Source organism: Diabrotica undecimpunctata, chromosome 5 (assembly GCF_040954645.1).
Source record: "Diabrotica undecimpunctata isolate CICGRU chromosome 5, icDiaUnde3, whole genome shotgun sequence".
In the NCBI taxonomy this organism is placed as follows: Eukaryota; Metazoa; Arthropoda; class Insecta; order Coleoptera; family Chrysomelidae; genus Diabrotica; species Diabrotica undecimpunctata.
In genome coordinates this window covers 145,617,124-145,629,326 of record NC_092807.1, presented here as the reverse complement: position 1 = coordinate 145,629,326, position 12,203 = coordinate 145,617,124, and the positions used below count along the sequence as shown (strand labels likewise).

General features: G+C 33.1%; 1 protein-coding gene across 2 annotated transcripts in view; it reads left to right on the top strand.

Annotated features, from left to right (window-relative positions):
- The window catches only part of Esyt2 (extended synaptotagmin-like protein 2), a 67,374-nt gene that overhangs the window by 35,562 nt on the left and 19,609 nt on the right, over positions 1-12,203 (top strand). For both annotated transcript variants that reach the window (XM_072532963.1, XM_072532962.1), the window contains exons 11-14: positions 7,610-7,658; positions 7,718-7,807; positions 9,402-9,488; positions 9,544-9,855. In XM_072532963.1, the coding sequence (XP_072389064.1) occupies positions 7,610-7,658; positions 7,718-7,807; positions 9,402-9,488; positions 9,544-9,855 (538 nt within the window). The remainder of the gene's footprint in view (positions 1-7,609; positions 7,659-7,717; positions 7,808-9,401; positions 9,489-9,543; positions 9,856-12,203) is intronic.

The window sequence follows — 12,203 nt, the reverse complement described above, 5'->3', positions numbered from 1 at the left end:
CAGTATCAGTCATGGGTATGAGAGGAATGAATATAAGTTTCATCCATGTAAATTATGGGCCGATTTTCTTCCCTATATTGTTTAATATTTCTGAGAAACTTCCTCTGGAGCACTTGTATATCGGGTTTTTCCATTAGGATTTTCCTGCTATGCTTCGCTTTCTTCCATCGAAATCCCATATCTCTCATCACTTTTCTCAAAGTTTCATGCGACCCTGTATAAATATTGTCTTCATTAATTTTTTTTGTTATATGTCGCAATGTAGGAACTCGTTTTTCCGTGACATAATAATTTATTATTATACGCCGAAGTAAACCTTTGTCAAAATCAAAAAAGTTGGATTTTGGGGCAGATCTCATTCTTTTGTTAGGCGTCGAAAATGATGTAGAAGCACCTTCTTCTATATTTTTCATTTCACAAGAGATCCGTTTTATAGTGGCTATACGTACTCCCGTTGCTAATGAAGCACGCTCTTGAACTTTTTTAAAATCTTTAACATGCGGATTTTGCATCGCTTCTCTCTGCATAAAAATAATTACATTTGCTATTATCTCCCTCGTTTGTCCAGACAAGACTTTGCCTTCTAATTTTGAATGAAAATCCACGTTTATAATTTAAAATACTTCACAATAATTATTTAAAAAGTCAAATCTATTGTAATACGATATTTCTTCAACACACAGTAACTTTAAACATAAGTAAAATAAAAAAAAGTACCTTGCACTTCGAAGGGCCAAGAAATAATAAGGACGAATTGTGTTGTGGTCGAATGCGCATCGTGGGTGGAGCCTAATTTCAAATCGGCCAAGTATCACGTTAAATTTGACAAGCAATACTTAATAAACAGAAGAACACACTATTACACATGCAGTGGAAGATTCTAAACTATTATCGGATTCCTACTTCCTTGTCCTCCCAAGGTATATTAATAATTAAGGCACCTGTTTCTAGTTTTTATGATGTTTTAGTAAGACGTTATCATTAAAAATCCATGAGCAGATATCCGTGGCAAATAGCCGAAACATTTAAGCAATAATTAAGTGTTTTTCTATTCTATATTCAAAAAAGTTTCTATTTAAAAATTCACGGTCAGGAAATAACAAGCAATATACATATATATATATATATATATATATATATATATATATATATATATATATATATACAATTAGTTAAATAAACAATTTCTGATCACTTAGCAAACATCATCATTTAAACGCTTAGTAAAGCAAGTGTTGATGAATTTTTAAGCATAGCTTGTTTTTCAGTGGAGATAAAACCAGAAGCTTTTACTTTTGTATGTACATATGATTAAAATAGTAATATGATTGGTATCAAGCCTTCGATCAAAATAGTTTGTTTAGATTGTTTATTATCTGGAATAAGTACAGACGAAAGATAGTTAATGAACATTAGATTATGAATTACAGCGGTTTCGTTAACAATGGATCTTTAGTGATATTTTAACAAGGGTAGTAGAATTTAAAGCTTCTTGACGGGTGCTAAGTCTTGGTTGCTATTACTTTTCTACAAATAATTCGCTCATACCTCTTTTCTCGAACTATGAGCGTCAAAGTTGCTGACAAACTGTCTACACCTGTCGTTCCTCAAGCAGGAGTTTCACGGGGCTTAATTCTAACGCCTATACCGTATACAATTTATAACACCGTCTTCCCTATCCTCAGCAACCGATACGAAAATATCCTTTATGCTGGCGACACTGCCCTGCTCTCCACAGAATCCCCCAACTATTAGGAAAGAGAGCGTTCTGTGTTCCAAGTCCCAAGCACACCTCGACTCCATAGCTCAAATATTATTTAATATTAAATTATATATTAGATGTTAAAAGGCCCTAAACAAGCTGAGACAGAGAGCTAATCTCCTGAAAGCATTATGTGGTAAATTTGGCAATGATAATAATGTTACTCTCCTACACACATACAAAACCTTCTTCTTCTTCTTCTTCTTTTGGCATCATAACCCTGGATGGGTCTTTGCCTGTCTGGCTATGTCCTTCCATTCAGATCTCTCTTGTGCCCTTCTTCTCCATTGTCTTATGTTCATTGTTTTCAGGTCGTCTTCCACGTCATCCAACCATCTCGTTCTGGGCCTTCCTTTTTTTTCGCCTTCCTATGGGCTTCCATTGTAACATTTTCTTTGTTCAAAGCACGTGGTGTTCGTGTGTATTAAGGTATAAAAAATGCAGGGGGTCATGTAAGATGCCCCCATTTTCAGTTTTTAATAATCAACAAGTTAACAGTCTATTGCATTTACCTTGATAAATACCATGAGGATTGTTTTTAATACGGATGTCCTTCCAATGTTTTTATGTGGCCATACAATGTTTTTAACAACTTTTTATGTAAGTAGTAAAAAACCAATGTGTTCTTTCTATATATTTAAATTTTAACTTACTTGTTTTTTAATATTGGTATTTTTACTCTCTCTTTTAGTAAACTGATGATGGAATGATTTAATTCCGAAAAGATCTTCTTTAAAAAAAAATTTTTAAGCTTTTAATAAGCATTTTTTATACCTTAATACACACGAACACCACGTGCTTTGTATTCAACAGGTATACTAGCCACTCCTGGATATCTCCACTTCATGGTTTGTTCCAGTTTCACTTTTAATTTTCTTTGTTGTTTTTGCATCGTTTTGTCTCTGCACATGTCCCAGCCATGACAGTCTTTAACTTTTCACAAATCTTACAATGTCATAACCTTCATTTAACTCTTCTTTTTCGTCATTACCCAATTTCACATCCATAGGTTACTACGGGTCTAATCAGTGTTTTGTAGATAGTCATTTTGGTTCTTTTGTCTAATAATTTCGATGTCATCAATCTTTTATTAGCATAGTATGTACGATTCCCTCTAGAAATACGTGCATTAATTTCGCTACTTACGGAGTTCTTCTGATTGATTTCTGTGCCGAGATATGTAAAGGCATCCACTCATTCGATAGTATAGTCACTCGTTCGATAGTATAGTTGTCTATTGTGATATTATTTTCATTGTCAGTTATTCTTTTGACTGTCATATACTTCGTTTTTGCTTCGTTTATTTTGAGACCTCTTTTTCTTGCTCCAGGATCAATTTGTTTGAACACTTCCATTAGTCGTGGCTTATTCCTACTAATGATGGCTACATCGTCTGCATATGCAGTAATTTGTACTGATTTGGTGTTTATATGGCCGGTTATATTGGTTTTTCTGATGACTGCCTCAAGAACTAGGTTGAATAGCATGTAGCATCCCATGTTGATGTTAAACAGGGGAGTCAGTTCTCCATCTACTCTGACTGTGGCTTTTGAACCCTGCAACGTCATTTTTATGAGGCTGATGTATTTCTTAGGTATACCTAGATTACAAAGGTCTTCCAGCATTCTGTCTCTTTTCACACTATCAAAAGCTTGTTTAAAGTCTATATACATATTATATAGGTCTATGTCGTATTCATAAGCTTTTTCTTGTATCATTCTTAGTATGAATATGTTATCTGTAGTGGCTCTATTTGGTCTGAATCCATTTTGATAATCACCAATTATATTTTCGGAGTATTCGAATAATCTATTGTAGATTATACTAGAAAGAATTTTGTATATTACATTTAGCAATGAAATTGGCCTATAATTCTGGCGTTCCCTCTTATCCCCTTTTTTATATATTGGCTGTATGAGGCCAACTGTCCATTCCTCTGGCATTTGCTCCTTCGTCCATATTAATGTTATTAAGTAATGGATTCTTTCCCAGAGTTCGGATCCTCCATGCTTTAATAATTCTGCCGAAATTCCGTCCGTTCCTGGTGCTTTATTGTTTTTTAGTTTATTTACATACAAAACCTTATACCTCTCAATTAACAAAAGACAATTAAACCAAGGAGAATTATGGGCAAAGATCGTGATTATTCGTTAGCATTAATCCACCAAGTATCTAACATCCCTAAAATCTGAAATCGGGTCGAAATCCTCAGTAAAAGGTACGTTGTAAGAACAATCGAAAGCTCGAGTATCATAGCAAAGGAGATGTTTAAAACACCATGCCATCGCCGAGGGCAAGTACTCGCCAGAACTCCTCAAAATAAAGTTTCATTCCTGCGAGTTAAGCTTCTAAACTTAGTAGAACTTCTCCCAAAATATCGTAGGCAATACCATAGGCATTAGCCAAAAACACTACTCCAAGAGACATCTCGAAAATCCCATAGAGCTCAATAGTAACATAAATGGATATCCTCCACAAATTAACTGCCTTCCCATCCTTGCTTCTACCAACAAGTATACCATAGCTCCACACAACGTCTTTTCTTCTGTACCCCCCGATCCGGACTCACGCAGAAAAAGGAAGGAGCCACACCTTGAACAGGCGAAAGCCTACAAAGATCACCATAACTTGTCCTGTTGTCGGTGTTTTTACGGAATTATAACAGCCTAGAGTACAAATTTTAAGTTCAATATAAAATTAAAATAGTTACTCATACATAAAAACAATTTTCAAGCATCCTAATACATCTCTTCAAAAAGGGAGACAAATCGGACCCGGAAAATTACAGAGAAATTAATTTATTAAACACAACATTAAAGTTAACAACCAAACTGATAACAAATAAACTAAATTTATAACACTAGCAGAAGAAGGAACAATGTTTTAGGTCGAGAAGATCATACACCGACGCAATATTTATAATGAGGCAAGTGCAAGAGAAATCATTCGAATACAATAAACCGGCGTATTTATGTTTCGTAGACCTTAAGAAGGCATTTAAGCGGGTCAAATTAAAGGACGTTATCCACTTATTGTATACAAGAGAGATACCTTTAGGAATAATCAAAACGATCGAAAAGATCTACCAAAACAACACAATAAAAGTAAAAATAAAAGAAGAACTAACTGACCCTATTGAAGCTCGCAATGGGATAAGACAAGGGGATTCCCTGAGTCCTCGAGTGTTCAACCTTAACCAAGATGATTTAAAACGTATGCTGCACCAATTTAATATAACCGCTAGAAAATTTAACATGTTAATTTCCCCAAAAAGTGCATGGTCATAACCGCAAATTTACTAAGATGTAAATTGGAACTGGAAGGCCAGATAGTAGAACAAGTGATTAGTTTAAATATCTAGGCATCACATTATCTAGCTACGGAAAGCTCGAAACAGAAGTGGAAGATCTAGTGAATAGAGCAAACACAGCCGCTGGTTGCCTGAATAAAACAATATGGAGAAATAAAAATATCGGGAAAGAAATGAAAAGCAGAATTTACAAAACAGTCATCAGACATACGCGGCAGGAACACGACCTGAAACAGAGAGGACAAAAATAATGTTAGAAACAGCAGTGATGAAAACACTTGATGGTAAAACACTATGGGACAGAGCTCGCAATACAGGTATACGACGTAGACGCAAGGTGGAGAACATCAAGGACTGGGTAAAAAATAGAAAAGTCGAATGGGATGATTATATACCGAATAACAACAAATATAGTAGTAAAGACTGCAAGAGACGGTTCCCCAATAGGAAGACGATCGGTAGGAGGAATACGAAAACGATGGAACGACAACTTACTGGAGTCACATTGAAAAACAGACAGAGTCATGTCTACATTAAAATAAGAAGAAGAAGAAAAAGACTAGTATCATTATAAAATGGTTATTGCAAACTTATCAAACATGCATAAAATGAGAATTTGTACAAGAATGAACACTGAAGTACTGTAAAATCATGATACGAAGTGTAAAATAATATGCACTTTTTATTTTTATTATAATATTAGTAGAACCCGTAATTGTTTTATTCAATTCTTATTAGCCAAAGTATACAATCGTAAGTTACTATTTTGTGTAAAATTTTATTTTTTCTATACAGTTATCGAAGATGTATACTCTAAACTATGTTCAACTAATGTTAAACGTTGATTTTATAGAAACAAAGCGATTTGATCAAATGATGCAAGTCTGCATATATTACCTCTATCATAACTTTTTATCAGCTGTGGATTCCTGTCGGAAATACTACCCAAAATATTTTTGATAAAATATGAAGATATTCTCGATTTCTCTTTTTGTTATCGAAATATATGTTGCTAAAATATTTGCTACAATCTGTAAAACAATTACTCAGATTAATAAATCCACGACATTACCACCGATTTCAAAAATATGCTGTAGATGAAACACCATTTGGCCTAAAATTTGAGGAAGTTGCCTGGAAAAATATTAATTTAAATTTTCAAAATATACGATATTAACCAAGTCTTTTAAAGTGCCATATGCCACTTAAATTCTTCTCTTCTTCTTCTTTTCGTTCCATGTTCATTATTGAACATTGAATAGTATTGGATATAATTTGATATACCAGTATAATCCACCGCGGCTCTGAAGAGTGACAACGAAGACTAATTAACCCTCTCGCATGATGCTCTTCTTCAATATCTTTTTACATATTTTGCCCTAAATAATAAGATGGAGGACTCTATGGGCAAAACACTGTAATTTTCGTATATTTACGATTTTCACTACTTGGGGTTGCTTTTTTAGACGTTGTAATACCTCTTCATTTGTCACTCTGTCAACCCAGCTTATGCAAAGCAGCCTTTGATACACCCAGATTTCGAAAGTTTATTAAATAAAGATTTAGTGAGCGTCCAGCTTTAAAGTCCATACCATAATGTAGAGTAATTTGGTGAGTTTTATTTTCAGGTTATTGTTAATATTCCTCCACATAATCCTTTTTTCATTCGGAAGAACATTGATCCGGCCTTTTCAATTCGGATTTTTACATACATCCATTTTTGATACATGCTACTTAGCTGCCTGTATATTTTATCGGTTCCGTATTTTAGTAGTTCGAGTAGGATATTACCTGGACCTGTTGATTTTCCCTTTTTCACCATTTGGCATACTTTGTTTACTTCCTTGCTGTCACTAAGTGAGAATTCATTCTATTTACTTGTACATAAGAATGTGTTTGTGGCATTTGTAGGTATTCTGTCCCTTCTTTCCTTCGTCAGTAGTTTTTTAAAGTATTAGTCCCATTCATGTAGGCTAATAGGAGAGATGATATCTTTAGTCTTTTCTTTTCGAAGAGATTTAAGTACATTATAGCTTCTGGTACTTCTGCTATTTCCCATTTAAGTGTTAATTCTGGTGCAGTTTTTCTAGCGCAATTCGTTTTTTTTTGGTTATTTAGCATTTTGGCCACCACATGCATCATAAAATATTAGTTCAGGCATTGTGTCGATACTTTCTGACGTAACAGTCGTTTTTGGACGATCTTATCGTACGAAATTATCCTTGAACGAACCACCGGCAAAACACGTTGAACCGGGTTGGTGCTTTATTACCTGAAGATGTAAATAGTTAACTAAACGTTGTAACAATTTACTATTAATATCTATTGATTTGATTTTTCTATATCGTTATTACAATTTCTTAAAACTAATATAACTACTCTTGTCTGAAATGTTTATGGGCTGACAATCACTTAGATTTTTTTATTATCTAAATCATAAAGAAAAATCGTATGAAAATCAAAATCGTATCTGGTTTTATTTCTACTTAATAAATAATTATAATACCAACAAATATTAATATAATAAACAATTTTAGGGCTACTATTGAAGTTTCTAATATAGTAAAGAAGGGTCATGATGATATGGTGAGTGTTAGCTGTAATTTTGGTAAAAACAAATAGTAAGTGCGTATTTTTGTTTATAGTGGGTTACTTTAGAACAAGCAAAACACGGAATGGTACATCTTAGATTTACATGGCACACTCTCAGTAAACAATATTCAGATCTAGATGCCGTAAGTAAAACTTTTAATTTATAATTAGAAGATTCGATTCTGGTAGTAAATTTCTATTGATTTACACAAAATTACTAAGTCATATAGGTAATTGTAAATATTTGATTATGTTTTTACCTACATTGTCCAACAAAAAACCAGCCACCCTAAAATTTTGAAAAAAAGTGTTATGCTCCAACTTTTATCTAAATAATTTTTTTTTTCATATATCTTTCTTCAAGTGAGTAATTGGACTTCCTCGCCCTAAGGTATTCTGCTTGTGGGCATTCCAAGCATCATTTTTCACAAATAAGACGTCGGTATGAGTTTTTAAAGAAATACCTTTCCACACCATAACAAACCACCTTTGAAAGATACCAGTTCAGAGACGGTTTTAAAGTCAAAATATCGTTCCCTTCTCTGATCCATGCCCTTTCGCGGCCATCACGTAATTGCAGACAACAACGTGACTTATTGGTAGAATGTGTTCTTTAAATGAATATTCTTTTTATTCTGTTCTTGCCCTACTAAGTTTCTAAGGGTTTTCTTCAAGAACCTGCTTCCGCCGTTCTCACATCTTCCCTATAATTTACTTTTATTCCAGATCATCAGCATACATTAACCACCAAGTAGTATCTTCTGAAAACTTTCCTGTGATCTGATTTAATATTACCGAGTATAGATACGGGCTTAAGACTGAACCCTAATGCAGTCCGACTCCCATATGATATTTACTAGTGTGTCCTGCATATGGCCCTTACACTAGTTGTGACCCATCAAATTATCTTTCATAATTTTCAATACTTTGGGAAAATCTGTCACAATTTTCAGTACTAGCCAGGAAATTAATTTCTCAGTCAATCCCACAACAAACGATCTTGATGCATTTAAGATTTTTATGATAATGAATAAATATTATACAAATGTTTGCATTGTTCTTCCAATATTAATCTATTAGCTGTCATTTAATGTAAATTGCGTTTGTTGTCAATCTAAAAACTGATTTTCCGTTCATTTAGTCTCTACACATATGTGTCTATCAGTAGTAATTAACCTCTCCCCTTATTTTCTTGGTGAGGCTAGGTAATTTTATGACGTCATAATTTGTACAACGTTGGGCCGTTGCCTTTGTATTTGTACACACGTACTAAGATATTTCTTCTCCATTCATTGGAAATTTGTCCCATTTTCTTAGTATCAGATATATTCGGATCCAACAGCTTTATCTTTCTTACGACATCACACATACTTGTTGAAATCGTGTTGTTGTCCATCTGCCAGCGGACATCCATCCCTCTGTGTGTGCAATATCTTTTGAAAAAGAAAAAAAGTTTTGCACTCTTGAAACTCGGTACATAGGTTCCTCTTGGTGTAATGTTCAAGAATTCTGTCGGGTCCTTCGACACTTTGTTTTATAGGTTTATTTTTTGTAGTAGCTTTCAACGTTACTATTTTCAAACAGCATTGCAGTTCTTTGTGCCTCTCTCTCTCTGTGTGTTTCTCTCTCTTTGGGTTATTACTTAAAAATACAATAACTACAATGACAAATATAGCGGAATGATTATTTTTGGCAATTTCATTAACAATCAATATCAATTAGTGTTTTATGTTTTAGACTTTGACTGAAACGCAAATGCTGAGAAACTCAAACTTACACACAGCTCTAGTTACTTTATTTTTGGATTCCTGTAAGAATTTACCTGTAAGTTACACAAGCACCTTGTTGTCATGATACTAATTATTTTTTATATCTTTAGCAAGCTAGAATGTCAACGAAACCAGATCCATACGCCATTGTAAGAATAGGAAACGATTCCCAGCAAACAAAAGTTTTAATGAGGACGGTCCATCCTGTATGGGAGCAAGGTTTCACGTTCCTGGTTACCAATCCAGAAAACGATACACTATTTCTGAGTATAATGGATCACAAGACATCCTCCGAAATAGGACAGCTTCACTTTAAGATCAAAACGTTGGCTACTAAACCTAATATGGTAATGAGCAAAGAACCATTTTCGTTGATAAGATCTGGACCTGAGAGTAAAGTTATTTGGTCAATGCATCTTAGGGTAAGTTAATGTATTTAGCAATATAGTAGTTACGAATATATTTAAAGTATTATAAAATGATAACGGTATGCTTTTTAATATATTAGCTTTTAGTTTAATAAATTCTACACAAATGTTTATTTAATTTAATTGTTACAATTTGTGCATACAGAATTTTGTATTGAATAATGTTTATACAAGGGAACGCATTATGTTTCATACAATTTATAGATACACAATATTTTATTTTTCCTTTCGAACAGAAGGCAAATATCTTGTTCAGCTAAAAGACTTCCCACGGAAAGATTATCTCCTCATCAAAGTCACTATTACTTTACAAAATCTCGTGTGTTACATATTCAAAATGGGTCAAATTATTAATAATTTCATTTAATTGAATTATCACTTCCTCTTGGTTTTTAAAAAACAGGGCATAATATAAAATGATCCTCTTCTTTTTATGTAGTCATGACTCCGTCTGTTTTTCAATGTGCCTCCAGTAAGATGTTGTCTTTCTACTAATCCTTTTCCTATTGGGAAATCAACTCTTGCCGTCTTTACTACTCTATTTGTTATCATTCGTCTTATATGTATGATCGTTCCATTCTACTCCTTTATTTCTTACCCAGTTATTGATGTTCTTCACCTTGCATCTACATCGTATATCTGTACTTCTAGCTCTGTACCATAGTGTCTTACCATCAATTTTTCATCTCTGCTGTTTCTAACATCATTTTTGTCCTCTATGTCATGTCGTGTTTCTGCCGCGTATATCATTACTGGTCTGATGACTATTTTGTAAATTCTACCTTTCATTTCTTTGACGATATTTCAATTTCTCCATTTTGTTTCATTCAGACAATATAAACTCTAGATCGCTAGTTGCGCATTTTATTGATGTAAAAGAACTTATTTTGAAAAATGATTTAGATATTATGGGTATAAGTGAAACATGGTTAAAGGAATCAATATCCAGTAAGAACATTAATATACCTGGCTATAACTTTGAGCGAGTAGACAGGAATAAAAATGACACAGGTGGAGGTGTAGGTATTTACATAAAATGTAATATAAATTATGTGCTGATTGAGCCATCAAATGAAACTGAACAGATATGGTTAAAACTCTCTCTTCGTTATGAAACACTAGCTATTGGTGTTTTATATAATCCTTATGGAGCATTTTATAAAAAAAATTTTTGAATAAAATCCTTTATAAAAAGGTATATATCACTTGCAACTTAATGTAGAGTCATATGTCGCCATGTTACCAATCCAACGGTAACTTTACCATCTTAACTGTAAATTAGACATAATGTAAACTAAATTTCATTTAATAATTTTTAAAGGGGTTTTACCCACATATTTAGTGGCTACATCCATGTATTAACTAGACACTGATGATGGAATACTTATTCCGAAAACGTTTTGTCAATTCAACATAGCCCAACTGGGTTTTTTATATACCATATTATAAAGGATTTTATTCAAAATTTTTTTTTAATATATGGTATACAGCCAAATACAGGAACTTTGTTTCCTTGTGCATTTTATAAAACTTTCTTTGGAATTTTGGAAACAACTTTATCATCAGTACTGCCAAGTGTAGATCATTTACTCTGTTTGGGCGATTTTAATGTTGATCTGTTAAATACCAATAATTATTCCACACAGTTCATTACAGATGTATTAGATGGTCTTGGACTAAAGCAGATGATAAATCAAGCAACTAGAATCACCCAGTTCACATCGACTCTGCTTGATTATGTAATCACATCTACTGAGGATAAAATCTTGTCTATTGAAGTAAAACATATCCCAGAAATAAGCGATCATGAATTGGTTGTTTTAAAATTTGGTTGTGATGTCAAATCTAATACAAATAAATTTATTACTACTCGGAATTTCAAAAATTTAAATTACAGTCAATTTAAATCTGATCTGGAATCTATCTATACCATGGAGAATAATATATGAATTGCCAGATATAGACAGTAAAGTCGATTTTCTTTCTAATAATATCATTACTTTACTTGACATACATGTTCCATATCAGACTTTTAGAATCTCAAAGAAATATGCTCCATGGTTAACTAATGCCATCAAGCAATTAATGTTAGATAGGGATAAAGCACTTACTGCTTACGAGTTAACTAGAAATATAAATCAATGGAATGACTACAAAGTATTGCGTAACTTAGTAACAGCCATGACTATAAGGGAGAAAAAATCATATTTTAAAAACATACATGATCAATCTTGTAAAGATATGTGGAATAATTTAAAATATTTGGTAAATAATTGCAAAATCAAAAATAACTTTGAAATTAAAAACGTGTGGAATGCAAATGAGATAAATAAACACTTTAT